At 48.5% G+C, this 18,185-nt stretch overlaps 1 protein-coding gene across 1 annotated transcript; it reads left to right on the forward strand.

The window, feature by feature from the left end:
* The first annotated feature begins 4,840 nt into the window (after positions 1 to 4,840).
* UBC (ubiquitin C) lies at positions 4,841 to 7,742 on the forward strand. Its single transcript, XM_027577411.2, has 2 exons — positions 4,841 to 4,997; positions 5,841 to 7,742. The coding sequence occupies exon 2, from the start codon at positions 5,844 to 5,846 to the stop codon at positions 7,671 to 7,673; it is 1,830 nt and encodes a 609-aa protein (XP_027433212.2). The 5' UTR covers positions 4,841 to 4,997; positions 5,841 to 5,843; the 3' UTR covers positions 7,674 to 7,742.
* The last annotated feature ends 10,443 nt before the right edge of the window (positions 7,743 to 18,185 follow it).

Below are 18,185 nucleotides of genomic sequence, written 5' to 3' on the forward strand. Positions count from 1 at the left end.
ATCTCAAGCTGACTCCATGATTGTAGAGCCTGCTGCGGGGCTCGATTCCCTGACCCGGAGATCACAGCCTGAGCCAAGATCAAGAGTTGGAAGCCCAATGACTGAGCCACCCAGACACCCCAGGGAGATTTTTTTATTACCTATTTTTAAAGATTTTATTTATTTGAGAGAGTGTGTGAGAGAGCGAGCACAAGCAGGGGGAGCAGCAGAGAGAGAGGGAGAAGCCGACTCCCGGCGGAGCAGGGAGCCTGATGTGGGGCTCGATGTGGGGCTCGATTCCAGGACCCTGAGATCATGACCTGAGCCGAAGGCAGACTGAGCCACCCAGGCGCCCCACAGGGAGCTTTGTTTAATGAGGGCAGAGGATCAGGTTTCCAAGATGAAAGAATTCTGGAGATGGATGGTGGTGATGATTGCACAACAATGTGAATATTGAAGGATAGTAGCATATGCCAGTCCCAAATATGCCACTTTGATATTACTTTGAGCTGAAGTCACTTGAAAAATAGCAGACAGGAGGAGAGGATGTCTGTGAACTCCCTTTTGTCTTACTTGCAGAGCCTTCCAACGGGCTCAGCGGTTGTAGAACCCCTCACTGGAGCTTCACCAACCAGGGAAGACTGGCTCCTGTCACAGGACAGGAGACTAGAAGTAATGCTATAGGACAGACTTTAGGGTTTGAAGCCGATGGCAAAGAAAGAATTCTTGAGACATCTTTGGTGCACAAGGGTGGTTTTATTCAAGCACAGAGACAGGACCCGTGGGCAGAACGGTCATGAGGAGTGGCCCATTATATACTTTCACGTTGGGAGGGGGTTAGGGAGAGCGTAAGTCTCTAAGGAATTTTGGAAGCAAGGTTTCCAGGATCTTGAGGGGGCTAGCTGTTGTTGGGAAAAGGTCATTTACTGCCGTCTAATAAAACCTTAGTCACGAACCCCTTCAGATGTATATCGGTGGGCCATATGCTTGGGGGGTGATTGCCAATACGTATCTCGGGGGTTTAGAGATAAAGGAAATTTCTAAAGAAATTTTTATATGTTAAAGTAGACTTACAGGATCCTGGGGGGTGCGGGTCCAGCTAGAATTGTCTTTTGCCCTTAGCAAAGTATCAACTTCAAGGCAGCTGAGTCCCCAGAGAAATGTCACTCTGCCTGTTTCAAGGACTTGTCAAGGGACTGTAGGTAGTAAGGAAATTTAATAATTTTTCGTCTGCCTTTATTTCCCACATCAGTTAGACACTAAACTGTCACAGACTATCCTACCTCCCATCTATTCTATTCATCTTTCCTAAAAACCATTTACTTTCCACTGAGAGGCCTATATTCCCCTTCTCTTTCCCTATTAAGATGGCATTTGAGCCTAACTTCTTAAAACCACCTCTGAGTTACTCATTTTCCCCTGGGTATCTCCCATGTATACCTGAAATATACATGTTAATAAACTTCTGGGGTTTTTTTTCTCTCTTTTGTTTATCTGTCTTTCATTACAGGGGTCTCAGCTAAGAACTCCGAGGGTAAAGGGAAAATTATTCCCCTCCCCGCCCCGCAGTATACCTAACACGACTGAACTGTCCTCTTAAAAAATGGTTAAGATGGTAAATTTTGTTATGTGTATATTTTGCCACAACTTAAAAACAATGAATTAAGAACAAAACAAGTCCACTGTTGACTAACTTCTCAATCTTCCTAAAGTAGGCAAATTTGGGGACTGGAACTGAAGTCTGATTTTCTGCCTGGCGGGGGATAAAACTGGTTATTTTTAAACTGGAGCAGCCGACGCTCTGCCACACAACGCAAATGCGCTCCTGTAAGGAGGAAAAAGGAGAGTCCCTTGGGCTTCCCCACCCCACGCTGCAGATACCTTTAATTACCTTTTATGGTTATATAACCAATGACAAAGCAAGACAAACATTCCCCAGCCAGCTCTCGATTTCACTCTTTCTCTTGGGGGGGGGGGGAATGTTTGCTGATCCTTTTGCTCTTGGACTTTCTTATGAGGCTGAGTTAAGTCCCATACATGGTTGTGACCTTCAGGGGAACCGAATCCTTCAGGGAAGGAAGTAAAGGCAGGCTGACAAGCAGGCACCAGGCCACCAGCACCCCCACCTCCCTCCCTCCAGCAGCCCAACACCCAGGCCCTTTGTGAGCTCAGCCCATCACGTGCTCACTCCTGCCCACCAATCCCGCTGTGTTGCTGGGCCTCTGTCACTCTTCCATTGGTGTCAGTTCTGAAGCAATCTCTTCTGGGGCGCTTGCAAAGGACGGATCTGTGGGTGGAAGGAACTGAAAATGGATCCAGTGACTCACCCTGCATCTCGCACATTCTAGCACATTACATTCTAGGTCAGGAGATTTTAGGTTTCAGGGACGTGACTTGATACCCAATTCCTGGGTCCAAGTGGGACATGTAGGTTTTGGGAGGTCTTCTCAGCAAACAGAAAAGCAATTGTAATGAGGACAACAAAATTCCTCTGTAGGGCAGGGTTTCTCATCCTCCTTGGCATTACCGACATTTGGGGCTGGGTGATTGTGTCGTAGAGGACGTGCAGCAGCATCTCCCACCTCCGCTACCAAGTGCCAGTGGCATTTTCCCCTCCCCACTAACACCACTGTTGGGACAACAAAAATGGTCTCCGGACATTGCCACATGTCCCCTGAAGAGCCAAGTCACTCCTGGTTGAGAACCACTGCTCTAGAGAAACACCAGCCACTTGCCTCACTTTCTCTTTCCCTCCCTGGCACCTCAGTGCCCTTGGACAAATGGTTACTTGTATTTCCTCTCACACGACCCATTGTTGGACTTAAGGAATGAAGGGGTGTTTCAGAGCTTTTTTTTTTTTTTTTTCCTGCTGGAGACAACATCAGTGTTCCCAGCTCCTAAGAATGTTGTTTTCTCCTTGGAGATAACCCTGGACCCACTTCCCACCCTCTGAGGCTCTCTTCTTCCTCCTTCCTCCCCTTCCTCCTCCTCTCCCTCCCCTGCCTCTGAAATCAGGCCTGTTTTTCTCTGTACCGTTTGGACTCTGGAAAAAGCTATGTCACAAAGCTCATGACTCAGCCTTTAAACAACATGATTCATGAGGCTGGCAGCAAAAGCCACAGCCAAAAGCGAGCAGGGTGTGGTATGAAGCCAAGCCTGGTTACCTTAGAAAGAACCTCGGCGTTCTGCTTCTCTGAAACTTCTGCCTGAAATTTGGGGAGAAATACCCCTATAAAGAGCCTCCATGTTTTGTTCCTTTAAAACCTCTTTCCAGAAATAACCTTCACAAAAAATCTGGATAGGAAGTGACTGGGGTCTCCTGCTAACCTGAAAAATGACATTTTGTTTTTCCTGTTCGTTTTAATTTTCCAGTAACCAATTCATTCTCTTTGAAAAATGTTAAAAATTGCACAGATTAGTCTATTTTGAACGTTCCTCGGGCCTTTTTCAAAAATACCTACATACATGGATCACCGAAGAAAATACATAGTTTTGTTTTGATTCACATTTTAAGAAAGTTTAATACAATGTTCATAATTTAAAACAGGAATGAGTCTTTTTTTTAATGGCAAAACATTTTTTTAGGCAATTTTTTTTTCTGGAAGGCTTTGAGGATGGAAATTAAAAGATCTTTCCCCCCTCTATATTGTAGAAATGGGGACTATTTCTAGAAGAGTCCAGAAGGGGCAGTGGCTGGGGAATTGAGCATGAGGGAAACTTTTCACTGTAAACTCCCAAAAACCTCTTAAGTTTTCACATATTTTTTTCATATTCATGTATTTTAAAAACAAAGAATACGTTGAAGAAATGACACCTAGAAACCCACAAAATGGGTGGTGGTAAAAACGGAAAAGATCGGGCCGGCAATCTTTCAATCTTTTCCTCTTCTCTTAGCCAAATGGAATTTCGCCGTAGAATTAAATTTTATATCTGGGATATAAAACTGTGTTTTTCTCGCCCCGCCACAAACGTACAGCACTGGGGTTCAAGTAGTGTGTTGAAAACCTCAGGCCTAACGAGGCTGGACTTCGGGGCTCCGCCGAGTATCAACAAGAAGGAAGACGGGACGCCTCCGCGCTCGTATTCAAGCACCCTCTTCTCGAACCCAAGAGGGCGCAGACGAAGCAGGAAGGCCAAAGAACAATCTAGAAAGTTCGGTCGGCTTCCAGAGGCATCTCGAGTAGGTGGACAAAGCGTGTGGGGTTTCTGCCCCCCCTTCTCAGACTGCGGCTGGGGCAGCCCCCCGGCACTCCCCCGGCCTCGCTCCTGCGCTGCCCCGAGCGCGGGCTGGGGGCCCAAACCCGGCCCGCGCCCGACCACCGCGCGGCGACCTTGCCGAGTCATCCGTCTTGTCCGCGCGCCCGCGCAGGGGGGATGGGCGCGCCGCCACAGCGGGCGGTGGGAGTGGGGGAGGGGACGCCGCCTGAGCGTGCCCCGGCGTGAAGACCCCTGAGTTCGCGGACGGGCGAGGGGCGCATGACGCCTGACCCCGCTCCGTCCAGCGCGGGTCTCGAGAGCCACGGGGCCCGTTGCGGCTGAGGGGAGGGGGCGTCGGGGTCGGGCGGCGGGGACAGCCCGCTCCGGGCGTCCTATGGTCTCCGCGCCGGGTTTTCGCGCCTTCCGAGGGCCCGTTCCCCTCCTCCCCCTCGCCCCCGCCCCCGCCCCCGCGGCCGAGCGCCGGCCACGTCCGCGGACGAAGCACTCAACGAACGCGCTGATTCCTCCGCGCGGGCGCCAAGTGCAGCGGCCCCTTCCTCACCAGACTCAGCTCTACAGCCCATCCTTCACGGGTAAACATTTCGGCGGGGCTCTTGGATGATTTGGGGGCGCTGGTTTTCTCTCCGGAGGGCAGTAAGTGTAGGAAAAATAGTCCCTTCTCGGCGTTTCTGCGGAGGGATCCATCAGAGCCGCGCTCCCGATCGCTATATAAGGAGGCGCCGGGTGTGGCGCAGGCAGTTCCGTGGAGGCCGGGAGTCCAGTGGGCGTTCTGGTGTGTGCCGTGCAGTCACAGCAGCTTGGTGAGGGCCGGGCCGCTGCGCTGGCCCGGGGGTTTTGTGGCGGTGCGGGTGCAGGGGAGGCGGGAGGCCGAGCAGCCAGCCGCCGGCGGAGCAGCGGTGGAGGCTTGTAGTCGCCCGGGCGCGGGAGCGGAGCTCTCTGAGGGGGAGGGGCGCAGCAAAATGGCGGCCGCTTCGGATCCCTGGCTGGGAGAAGCCGGGCTGCGAGGCGGGCTGTGAGGTTGGCGAGAGAAGCCTGGGGGGGGGGGGTGGTTGTGGGTGGATGAGAACGCGGCGGGCCAGTGAGGCCTTAACGGGGCTCATTGCTCAGTGTGGGTGGGGAAGCCCAAGTGTGTTCGGCGGCCACGCTGGCGCCCCGCTGCGCGCCTCGTCGCAGCGAGTGGGCACCAAGTGCGGGTGCCGTTCAGTCCTGAGCCCGTTCCAGGGGAGGGGACCCGCTCACCGTGCCGGTCACGTGATGTCATCCCTTTGTCGGTTCACAATCTGGGGTGGGGCCGCCTGGTCCTCTGTGTGCAGCCGGTTTCGGTCAGTCGCGGGACACGAGGGTTAGGCCCGGGGAAGACGCTGCCGAACTGTCGGGGCAGACGTCGGTGAGGGGGGAGGGGAAGATAAGTGAGGCCCGCGCCTTCGCTTGGCTGGGATGCATGCTTTTCTCTCCTAGGGGTCTGAAACTTGGCTTTGGAGCTTGCTTGAGCTTAGGGAGCTTGTCCTTTTTTTCTCGTTAGCTTGCTTATGTGAGGCTTACTTTAGTTGGGTAAACGTAAAATGATCAGTGACCAGTAGGATCGTGTTCCCATGTGAGTTGTCTGCTACACTTCTGGGTTCTTTTTTGTGTGTGTGTGACAGACAATGCAGATCTTCGTGAAGACCTTGACCGGTAAGACCATCACCCTGGAGGTGGAGCCCAGTGACACCATCGAGAATGTCAAGGCGAAGATCCAGGACAAGGAGGGCATCCCCCCTGACCAGCAGAGGTTGATCTTTGCCGGGAAACAGCTGGAGGACGGGCGCACCCTGTCTGACTACAACATCCAGAAGGAGTCCACTCTGCACCTGGTGCTCCGCCTCAGAGGGGGCATGCAGATCTTCGTGAAGACCTTGACTGGTAAGACCATCACCCTGGAGGTGGAGCCCAGTGACACCATCGAGAATGTCAAGGCGAAGATCCAGGACAAGGAGGGCATCCCCCCTGACCAGCAGAGGTTGATCTTTGCCGGGAAACAGCTGGAGGACGGGCGCACCCTGTCTGACTACAACATCCAGAAGGAGTCCACTCTGCACCTGGTGCTCCGCCTCAGAGGGGGCATGCAGATCTTCGTGAAGACCTTGACCGGTAAGACCATCACCCTGGAGGTGGAGCCCAGTGACACCATCGAGAATGTCAAGGCGAAGATCCAGGACAAGGAGGGCATCCCCCCTGACCAGCAGAGGTTGATCTTTGCCGGGAAACAGCTGGAGGACGGGCGCACCCTGTCTGACTACAACATCCAGAAGGAGTCCACTCTGCACCTGGTGCTCCGCCTCAGAGGGGGCATGCAGATCTTCGTGAAGACCTTGACCGGTAAGACCATCACCCTGGAGGTGGAGCCCAGTGACACCATCGAGAATGTCAAGGCGAAGATCCAGGACAAGGAAGGCATCCCCCCTGACCAGCAGAGGTTGATCTTTGCCGGGAAACAGCTGGAGGACGGGCGCACCCTGTCTGACTACAACATCCAGAAGGAGTCCACTCTGCACCTGGTGCTCCGCCTCAGAGGGGGCATGCAGATCTTCGTGAAGACCTTGACCGGTAAGACCATCACCCTGGAGGTGGAGCCCAGTGACACCATCGAGAATGTCAAGGCGAAGATCCAGGACAAGGAAGGCATCCCCCCTGACCAGCAGAGGTTGATCTTTGCCGGGAAACAGCTGGAGGACGGGCGCACCCTGTCTGACTACAACATCCAGAAGGAGTCCACTCTGCACCTGGTGCTCCGCCTCAGAGGGGGCATGCAGATCTTCGTGAAGACCTTGACCGGTAAGACCATCACCCTGGAGGTGGAGCCCAGTGACACCATCGAGAATGTCAAGGCGAAAATCCAGGACAAGGAAGGCATCCCCCCTGACCAGCAGAGGTTGATCTTTGCTGGGAAACAGCTGGAGGACGGGCGCACCCTGTCTGACTACAACATCCAGAAGGAGTCCACTCTGCACCTGGTGCTCCGCCTCAGAGGGGGCATGCAGATCTTCGTGAAGACCTTGACCGGTAAGACCATCACCCTGGAGGTGGAGCCCAGTGACACCATCGAGAATGTCAAGGCGAAGATCCAGGACAAGGAGGGCATCCCCCCTGACCAGCAGAGGTTGATCTTTGCCGGGAAACAGCTGGAGGACGGGCGCACCCTGTCTGACTACAACATCCAGAAGGAGTCCACTCTGCACCTGGTGCTCCGCCTCAGAGGGGGCATGCAGATCTTCGTGAAGACCTTGACCGGTAAGACCATCACCCTGGAGGTGGAGCCCAGTGACACCATCGAGAATGTCAAGGCGAAGATCCAGGACAAGGAAGGCATCCCCCCTGACCAGCAGAGGTTGATCTTTGCCGGGAAACAGCTGGAGGACGGGCGCACCCTGTCTGACTACAACATCCAGAAGGAGTCTACTCTGCACCTGGTCCTGCGCTTGAGGGGAGGTGTCTAAGTTCCCCCTTTTAAGCTGTTGACAAAATTCTTTGCACTTTTCTTTCAATAAAGTTGTTGCATTCCCAAATAGTGTGAGTTTTTGCGGGGAGAAGGGGTTCTTTTTAGTTTGGTTTGGGGTGTGAGGGGTCAGGGTTTCCAGTCTATCAAGTGATTCTAGTAACCAGGAGGTAATAAATGTCCGTAAAAAAATTCGGAGGTTGCAGTTAGAATTCTCCGTATACAGCTTATACGTAGTTGTATTTGTAAACTGATTTTAAAAATACTGAATTTGAGGTTGGTTTGTGAGGTAACAGAATGGGAGAGTTTCTGGGCTGCCAGCAGGAAGGAGATACTAAAAAGAGGGAGGGTGGGGGTGGTGGAATCTTCAGAAGAACCGGGTTTAATAAGTATTTAAATTTACATTGAGCTGCGTAGAAAGCAGTTTTACCAGATATTTTAAAAATGGCAAGTAATCTGTATTAAGTGTGTCGGGCATTATGCTCAAAAGTTAAAATTGGTAGAAGAGGCCACTGTCTTTGTCTTCACTTGGGAAAGTTTATAGTAGCTTTTACCCCATCAGATGCTGCTGGTGAGGAATTCTTTGTCGTAATTACAAGCAAAGGTGGAAGTCTAAGGAAGCTGGTATAATGTTAAGGAATCGGCACCGGGTGGTAGGTACCCCAGACATCAGAACCATTAAGGGACTTAGGAAGGGACTGTTCCCAAAGCACCACTGCCTTCCAACTGCCCAGTTTTAGGGTATCCATGTGCAACCTTAGGTGTACAGGAAATTTTGGTGTTGTCCATAAAATAGCTTAAGACTACATCCTTAGCTTTAGGGATCAAACTAGAAAATGCCATTTGAGAAATATGTAGATCTTAGGCAAGTTGTTGCAATTTTTCACTTTGTTGATAGTGTACAAAATGTACAGTGCCCTCAATTTCCGTGACTCATGTATGTAAAGTGACATATAGGTCAAGAAACAACCTCAAGAGGGCGCCTGGGTGGCTCAGTCGTTAAGCGTCTGCCTTCCGCTCAGGTCGTGATCCCAGGGTCCTGGGATGGAGCCCCACGTCGGGCTCCCTGCTTGGCGGGAAGCCTGCTTCTCCCTCCCCCACTCCCCCTGCTTGTGTTCCCTCTCTCGCTGTGTCTCTCAAAGTCTTAACCTCAGGAGCTCCACTAGTACTTCTGGTCACCACATTAGGTGACCTGCAAAAAATACGCTCGTTCCAAACTGGTCCTAGCGGGAAGAAACCTCAACAGCATCCTGAAAATGACCACTCTGAAGGACAGGCATCACATGGTTCCTAAATCAGTGATGAGTGCATTTTTAGTCTTACAGGGGTGCCTGGCTGGCTCTGGAGTGTGCAACTCACCTCAGGTTTGTTAGTTTGAGCCCCACGTTGGGTGTTAGGGATTACTTTAAAAATCTTTATAGTTTTCAAAGTGCAAGAGCGTGAGTGGCTTACAGTTTTTGAGAACGTGGGGCTGGGTCATATCGTTAACAGCCGAATTTCTCTTAACAGTGGAGACCCTGAGTACCTTGTGCAGAGCTAGAGGGATCTTGGCGTTGGAGCAAAAGCGCATTGGAGCACAGTCTAATAAAATTGTTACCCGGGTGGGGATGCTCATTTGGGAACTCACTGAAGAACACTTGGTTCTTTGAAATAAAGTGCTGCCTGTCAAGTTCAATGAAAGGAATTGCTAATTACAAGTGTAAATACCAGAAAGGTTCTGAAAAACAACTACAAACACGTTAAAATCAATGATGTAGAGTTCATACAAGCTAACTCCCAGGAAGAAACGAGTTTGGAATAGATTTGGTGCTTATTTCAATTAAACATATATATACACGTGTGTGTGTGTGTGTGTGTGTGTGTCAAAGTCAAAGATAGTCCACCTAAGTTCCTAAATTCCCAGTGTTAGCTTTTTCCCCAGTGATAACAAGGTTTGATACCTTTTTACCTTATATTCTACTTTTACCTTATATTCTATAATAAATACACCATAGTTATGTACATACATAATGTATACACGTGTACATAGGACCATTCACAATATAGAGTTTCTCAGCCTTTTTTAAACAGTAATTATGGACACCTTTTCATGTCACCATATCTAGATCTACCTCATTCTTTTTAATACTCTTGCTATTCCATTGTATGGATGCCCTACGATTTAACCTGTGCACCAACATTTGTTTCCAGGTTTCTGCTGCTGCAAAGTACATCCTTATGCACAGCTCTTTTGTATAGTAATATTTTGAAAGTATGGCGTAAATATGAGATTTCTATGTAATAGGGTTCTCAGGGATAATTAAAAAGTCCACCTTAGAACTTAACAATTATTTGTCCCATGATATTTTTCTATTTTTAATTTTTTGAGTAGGTAACACTTCACGTGTTTTGGATACATAAAAAGTTTAAAATAGGGGCGCCTGGGTGGCTCAGTTGGTTAAGCGTCCAAGTCACGATTTCAGCTGAAGTCATGATCTCAGGGTTGTGAGATCAAGCCCTATGTGAGGCTCCCCGCCCAGTGGGGAGTCTGCTTGAAGTTTCTCTCCCTCTTTTCCTCCCCCTGCTTCCACTCTTTCAAATAATTAAACAATCTTTAGGGGCGCCTGGGTGGCCCAGTTGGTTAAGCGTCTGCCTTCTGCTCAGGGTCCTGGGATCCAGCCCTGCATCGGGGTCCCTGCTCAGCGGGGAGTCTGCTTCTCCCTCTCCCTCAGTCCCTCCCCCCATTTGTGTGTGCGCTCTCTCTCTCAGGTAAATAAATAAAAATCGTTTTTTAGAAAGATTTTATTTATTTATTTGACAGGGAGAGAGAGCACAAGCCGGGGGAGCAGCAGGGAGGAGAAGCAGACTCCCCGCTGAGCAGGGAGCCCGACGCGGGGCTCGATCTCAGGACCCTGGGATCACGACCTGAGCCGAAGGCAGACGCTTAACCGACAGCCACGCAGGCGCCCCTAAATAAAAGTCTTTTAAAAAAATCTTTGAAAGTTTAAAATAGTATGTAATGTCCCCCATGCTGTCTTCCACCCCACCAGTTCTCTAGCCCCATCCCCGCCCCAACGTACTTTCAGAGTTTACGCATATGAAAGCAACCACTCGTTAATATCTTTTACAAAAGGTAGCATATTGTGTGTAGCCTGTCCTGTACCTTGCTTCTTCACTTTACATCTTTTATAATTTTGGCAAGAGTTCTAATATCTTCTCATTTTGCATAAAGGAAAAATACCTCATGTCATTTTCTCAAGAATAAAACCAAGCCAACAGAATCCCTCCTGAAACATTTACAGGCCCCTCCAACAAATACAGGAACCATAGTGATACAGTGATAAGTGTTTCTGCTATTAAGGGGTCTTCGGTCGATTGAAAGAACAGATACTAGACTTGGTTTCACCGAGTGACTGTGAAGTTTGGTTTCACACATGAATTAATGCTATCAGAGGATTCACTTAGATGAGTCTTGAATAAACCAGAAAAGCATGTAGCTTGCATTTATTTAAAACAGTGTTCCTTTTTATGTCTTGTCTGAAAGCACAACAAAACCCTCGCCAAGTTATAAATATGGCCCTCACAGAGGTATATTCTAACAGCTTGGCACGTGCCTTTTAATAAAGGATTTGCCACGTCAGTGTGTAGTGCTCATTTCTGCCGGAAGAGGGAGCTCCTAGAACAGGTTTTGGTTTAGTCATGAGGCCCGCAGCACCCCCAAGCGGTTGTGGTTGACAAAGCAATTTATGCTTTTACCTTAACTCCCTACGGAGACTTTTTACTGTCCCGCTCCCGCTGGCCCCAAAGCCTTTTACTTTCTCGTTTTCCTTCCAGTCCTGCAGCCGCGTCCTGTTGGAATTACTCCACAACATCAAATATAGCTATTATTCAGCGTAGACGCTCTATTACTGTATCTCATCAGCTCTAACTCCTCAAAATGCTGTCTTCCCTCTTTCCCTTACTTCCTGGCCACTTTCTTTTCTCCATATGCTCCCTCCCATTTTCCACCTTTTTCTACTCAAGCTGCTCCCTCTTTTTAAAATACCACCACTCCCACCTTAACAAATCAAATCCTACCCAGCGTCAAGACCTAACTCAAAGGTTGCACTAACTAAGGTTCCTTGACTGTCCTGATTGGACATTATCTGCATTCTTGAAATCTCCTAGCTCTTCCTAATTTTTTTTTAAAGATTTTATTTATTTATTCGACAAAGAGAGACACAGCGAGAGAGGGAACACAAGCAGGGGGAGCGGGAGAGGGAGAAGCAGGCTTCCCGTGGAGCAGGGAGCCCAATGCGGGGCTCGATCCCAGGACCCTGGGATCGTGACCTGAGCTGAAGGCGGACGCTTAACGACCGAGCCACTCCGGCGTCCCTCTTCCTAATTTTTAAAAAAATATTTTATTTATTTATTTGTCAGAGAGAGAGCACAAGCAGGGGGAGTAGCAGGCAGAGGGAGAAGCAGACTCTCCAGCTGAGCAAGGAGCCCGCAGGACTCGATCCCAGGACCCTGGGATCATGACCTGAGCCGAAAGCAGACGCTTAACGACTGAGCCACCCAGGCACCCCTACTCTTCCTAATTTATTTTTATTTTTATTATTTTTTTAAAAAAGATTTTATTTATTTGACAGAGAGACAGTGAGAGAGGGAACACAAGCAGGGGGAGTGGGAGAGGGAGAAGCAGGGTTCCCGCGGAGCAGGGAGCCCTATGCGGGGCTCGATCCTAGGACCCTGGGATCATGACCTGAGCCTCCCAGGCGCTCCTGCTTTTCCTAATTTTGTATTAGAGTTCTTTATTCAGATGAGATAGCTCTGTTCCTTTATTTGATAATAAATAACTACACACAGTAGCAGAGATGATCAGATTGAATGGGAGAAGTTTGGGATCCTACTTATGATCAGATAGTTAGGAGAAGCTTTCTGGGAAGGGACTCTTTTTTTTTTTAAGATTTTATTTATTTATTTGACAGAGACACAGCGAGAGAGGGAACACAAGCAGGGGGAGTGGGAGAGGGAGAAGCAGGCCTCCCGCGGAGCAGGGAGCCCGATGCGGGGCTCCATGCGGGGCTCCATGCGGGGCTCCATGAGGGGCTCGATTCCAGGACCCTGGGATCATGACCCGAGCCGAAGGCAGACGCTTATCGACTGAGCCACCCACGCGCCCCTGGGAGGGGACTCTTTAAGTGGGGCCTGAAAGATGAGTGGAGGCAGCTTTGCAAAACATGGGGCAGCATACGGTAGTGCAGGAACCCTAGCAGTAGCAGGGTTTGGTGTATTTGAGCAACAGAGAGGAGACCAGCATGGCTGGAGGGCAATAAGCAAGTGCAGACAGAGAGGGGGCCGGGGTGGGGGGAGGGGGGGTGGCTTTCAACAGATACTAAATGCTTGGTCTGGAGGGGGGCCCGGACATCAGCATTTTTTAAAGATTGATTGATTGATTGATTTGATAGAGAGAGCCAGAGAGCACAAGCGGAGAGAATGGCAGAGGGAGAGGGAGAAGCAGGCTCTGCACTGAGCAGTGAGCCCGACACGGGGCTCGATCCCAGATCCCTGGGATCATGACCTGAGCCGAAGGCAGACGCTGAACCATCTGAGCCACCCAGGTGCCCCTGGGCATCAGCATTTAAAAAAAACTCTCCTAGTGGATCTTAAGTGTAGCCAGGGTTGGGAACCACTGTTTGAAAGTATTGCTATCATTCCATTGGTGAAATACTTTTTAATCAAACTGTTGTTATCAAAGAATTGTATTGAGGAAGTTCAAGTATAGTTTGAAAATAGTAAGTGACAGGCGCCTGGGTGGCTCAGTTGGTTAAGCGACTCCCTTCAGCTCAGGTCATGATCCTGGAGTCCCGGGATCGAGTCCCACATCAGGCTCCCTGCTCAGCGGGGAGTCTGCTTCTCCCTCTGACCCTCTTCCCTCTCGTGCTCTCTGTCTCTCATTCTCTCTCTCTCAAATAAATAAATAAAATCTTTAAAAAAAAAAAAGAAAATAGTAGGTGACTACCACTTATTAAGAAGTTACTATTGGGGATTCTATTTTTAGCAAATGTAGGTATCCACTTAATTAAAACTTTATCGAGCCCCTACTGTATCAGATTGTTTCCAGTAATAGAAAACCAGGGGGCCTAAACCATAGGGAAATACATTATCTTTATTATTTATTTGGTTAGTTAGTTTCACATTTTTATTTAAATTCTAGTTACTTAACATACAGTGCAATATTGGTTTCAGGGTAGAATTCAGTGATTCGTCACTTACGTACAACACCCAGTGCTCATCATAACATGTGCCCTCCTTAATGCCCATCCCCCACCCACCTCCCTCCATCAACCCTCAGTTTGTTCTCTGTCGTCAAGAGTCTTCTGGAGGGGCGCCTGGGTGGCTCAGTCGTTAAGCATCTGCCTTCTTCGGCTCAGGTCATGATCCCAGGGTCCTGGGATCGAGCCCCTCATCGGGCTCCCTGCTCCGTGGGAAGCCTGCTTCTCCCTCTCCCACTCCCCCTGCTTGTGTTCCCTCTCTCACTGTGTCTCTCTCTGTGTCTCTCTCTGTCAAATAAATAAATAAAATCTTTAAAAAAAGTCTCTTATGGTTTGCCTCCCTCTTTCTCTCTTTTTGTTTCCTTCCCATATGCTTATCTGTTTTGTTTCTTAAATTCCACCTATGAGTGAAATCGTATGGTATTTGTCTTTCTCTGACTGACTTATTTCACTTAGCACAATGTACTCTAGTTCCATCCATGCCGTTGCAAATGGCAAGATTTCATTCTTTTTGATAGCTGAGTAATATTCCATTGTATATACATACCACATCTTTTTTTTTTTTAAGATTTTAGTTATTTGAGAGAGAGTGCAAGTCGGGGGAGAAGCAGAGGGAGAGGGACAAGCAAACTCTGTGCTGAGTGCAGAGCTCAACTTGGGGCTCCATCTCACAACCCTGAGATCATGACCTGAGCCGAAATCAAGAGTTGGATGCCTCACCAACTGAGCCACTCAGGTGCCCGAGTACCACATCTTTATCAATTCATCAGTCAGTGGACATTTGGGCTCTTCCCATAGTTTGGCTATACATTACCTTTATAACAAGAGACTCAGAGCTAAGGGCTCTGGCCTCTTCTGTGTGGTCTTTTTTTGGGGGATCATCAGCAAGATGGCTGCACAGTTCCAGACATCACATACAGATCCGACAATGTCCAGAGGAAGAAAAAGTGACATCTCGTTCCTGTGACTCTTGTTAGGAGCAAAAAAAAAAAAAAAAATCTTTCCTGGAAGTCTCCACAGCAGACTTGCCATCATTGACCAGAAAAGGGCTACATGCTCATTCACTTTATTGTTGTTGAAACTGCTGAATCTATTTTTTAATTTTTTAGTTGTTCTTACTGCTTTTCTTCCTCTTATGGTTAGAATATAGGTTTTGACGGGAAACAATGATTAGGACACATTTATCTCTCAGAGATGGTTCTACTAAACAGGACATATTTACAAGCTGTCAAATGAATCTTAAAATGTGTTGAAAACTGAAGTTCTATGGAGTGGAAGGGTGAAGCCCATCAGGCTGAACTATGGCAGGGAGTGACCAATTGTAATGTAGGCAGGAGGGACCAGGGAGGTGGACCCCAGCGTCGGTGTGAGCCGGTGTGGAAGGGTTAGCATTTCCTTTAAGTCCCTATGACAATAGTCCATACTGCATGGGTGGGACTGCTTCTAAGAGGCCCCTCCCTAAGCCCCTAAGTGATGCTTACACTTCCCACAAATCTGTGCTCCTAGTCCCTTGTCACTCACACAGCCAGCCTACTGCTCTGGGGCATTCTGCCAGTGACTTCCTGCCATCTTCGATGTGGCTTTTCTCGGCTGTGACTTTCTCTGGGCTGCCTCAGAAACCCAGCTGTTTTCTTTCCTTATTATAGCTGAGTGTAGGCTGTTGCTTTTTCCCTTCCCTCCCCTTCCCTCCCCTCCCCTCCCCTCCCCTTCCCTTCCCTTCCTTTCCCTCCCTGTGAAAAGAAATCACAAAGTGAAGTCACAGTTGTGTGCTGCAGATATTAATGCTCCATGGGTGATTTCCCTCCCCTGAGAGGCCATCTCTCTCTTTGGTCCTGAACCGGCAGGCTTCTTTGGCCCTCTAGGGGTATTTTTGGCTGTCAAAACCCAAAGGTGGGGGTGAGTCAAACCCCACCTTCACTGGGGCCAGGTGTAAGGAGAAAAGAGACTTATCTTGCACTCCAATGACACTATCTAATGTCCACACACGTTGAAGATGCAGTCCCACCTACCTGAAGACAAAGCTGACATTAATTCGCAGGAAAATTAGGTTCTTGCTCTTCAAACTTCATCCAGAATAGCAGTTTGGCTTTTCCTTTGGATCGAAACACTCACAGAGGTGTTTTCTCAAAACAAGAATTGTTTGCCCCAAATGAAAAATCAGAAAAACATTGAAAACTTTAAAATAACAGCATTCCTGTGTTTCCAGACATCAAGCAAATGCCTGTTCTTTTTTTTTTATTATTAACATATAATGTATTATTTGTTTCAGGGGTACAGGTCTGTGATTCATCAGTCTTACACAATTCACAGCGCTCACCATAGCACATACCCTCCCCAATGTCTATCACCCAGCCACCCCATCCCTCCCACCCCCCTCCACTCCAGCAACCCTCAGTGTGTTTCCTAAGATTAAGAATCTTTCATGGTTTGTCTCCCTCTCTGGTTTCATCTTGTTTCATTTTCTCCTCTCTTCCCCTATGATCCTCTGTCTTGTTTCTCAAATTCCACATATCAGTGAGATCATATGGTAATTATCTTTCTCTGATTGATTTATTTCACTTAGCATAATACCCTCTAGTTCCATCCACACTGTTGCAAATGGCACGGTTTCATTTTCTGATGGCTGCATAATATTCCATTGTATATATATATACACACCACACCTTCTTTATCCATTCGTCTGTCGATGGACATCTGGGCTCTTTCCGTAGTTTGGCTACTGTGGACATTGCTGCACAAATGCATGTTCTTAAGTCATTTGCTAGCAAAGGGAATGGGGTGGCCAGTGATTGACCAAGCGTGGCTGGGATCTTCTCCTGGGGGTGAGATCGCCATCTCTAACTCGAGTGGACGTTGAGGTTCCATAAGGAGGAAGGGTAAGTTTGGCTGCTGGGTAGGCAACCAGCCACGCTTCCGAGCCCTCCTGCGTTCACTGATTCGTTACCCTAAGTACCTGATGTATTAGTTACCTATGCTGTCGAGCAAATGACCCCCTAAACGTGGCAGCTTAGTCATGTGAGATTCTGGGGGTCAGGAATTCGAGTGATGTGTAGCTAGTGGTTCTTGGGTCTCTCATGATGTTGCAGTCCTACCTGAAAGCTTGGCTGTGGCTGGAGGAGGTACTGCTGAGACGGTGCACTCAGATGACTGGCAAGATGATGCTGATGTTGGTACCTTTTAATAGGGCTGCATCAGCGACCTCCCAGCATGGCCGCTGGCTGCCCCCAGAGTGAGTCACTTGAGGAAACACACCGTGGAGGATGCAATGTCTTTTATGATCTAGCCTTGGAAGTCACACCCCTACATTTCTACAGTACCCTGTTGGTGACACAGGCCAGCCCTGCCCACTGTGGGAGGGGACGACACAGGGCATGGATCCCGGGAGGTGGGGGGCCACTGGAATCATCTTGGAGGTAGATACCATCCCCTCATCGAGTCCCTGTTCGATTCTTATTTGGCCTTGTTCAAATCAATGCAAGCAATTTCCTATCGTCTTGGTCTTTAGCATTTTGTTTTGCAGAGACATTATAAATTCCCAGCAGTCATTGCTTCTGTTTAAAAAAATCTTGTTTGATACCTAATGATTTTTAGTTGATGTATTTCATGTAGAATGTCATCAGAATTCATTTTTCTTTCTTTCCAGGGCCATATTGCCACTGAGATTCTACAGGCCCAGCTGCTGGGGTTTTCAAAGGCCTACTAAAATGCTTGAGACTGAAAAAAAGTACATTGTATCCAACATATGAAAATTACAAACTCGAATTTAAAAATTTTAGTATCTATACAACATACAAACTGACCCCCACCTCAGCTCTGATGTAGGGAATTGTATCTAATGTGGGTAACTTTTATTTTTTTTATTTTTAAAATTTTTATTTACTTATTTAAGATTTTATTTTTTAAGTAATCTCTACACCCAATGTGGGGCTCGAACTTACAACCCTGAGATCAAGAGTCTCACACTCCACCGACTGAGCCAGCTGGGTGCCCAAATGTGGGTACCTTTTAATGTAAGCTACGATATGAAATGTTTAATATTTGGTTGTGCTGTCCAAAGTAAAAATGTCTAGGGCCTACACAGGTCTTAAGAGGCCCTGTTCTTGTTTTTCTTTTATTAAAAAAATATTTGGGGGCGCCTGAGTGGCTCAGTTGGTTGGGCGACTGCCTTCGGCTCCGGTCATGATCCCAGAGTCCCGGGATCGAGTCCCGCATCGGGCTCCCTGCTCCACGGGAGTCTGCTTCTCCCTCTGACCCTCCCCCCTCTCATGCTCTCTCTC

Source organism: Zalophus californianus, chromosome 14, assembly GCF_009762305.2.
Source record: "Zalophus californianus isolate mZalCal1 chromosome 14, mZalCal1.pri.v2, whole genome shotgun sequence".
Taxonomy (NCBI): Eukaryota; Metazoa; Chordata; class Mammalia; order Carnivora; family Otariidae; genus Zalophus; species Zalophus californianus.

Excerpts from the sequence above, each read along its gene's own strand:
- UBC (XM_027577411.2), top strand. The coding sequence starts at position 5,844 with ATGCAGATCTTCGTGAAGACCTTGACCGGTAAGACCATCACCCTGGAG.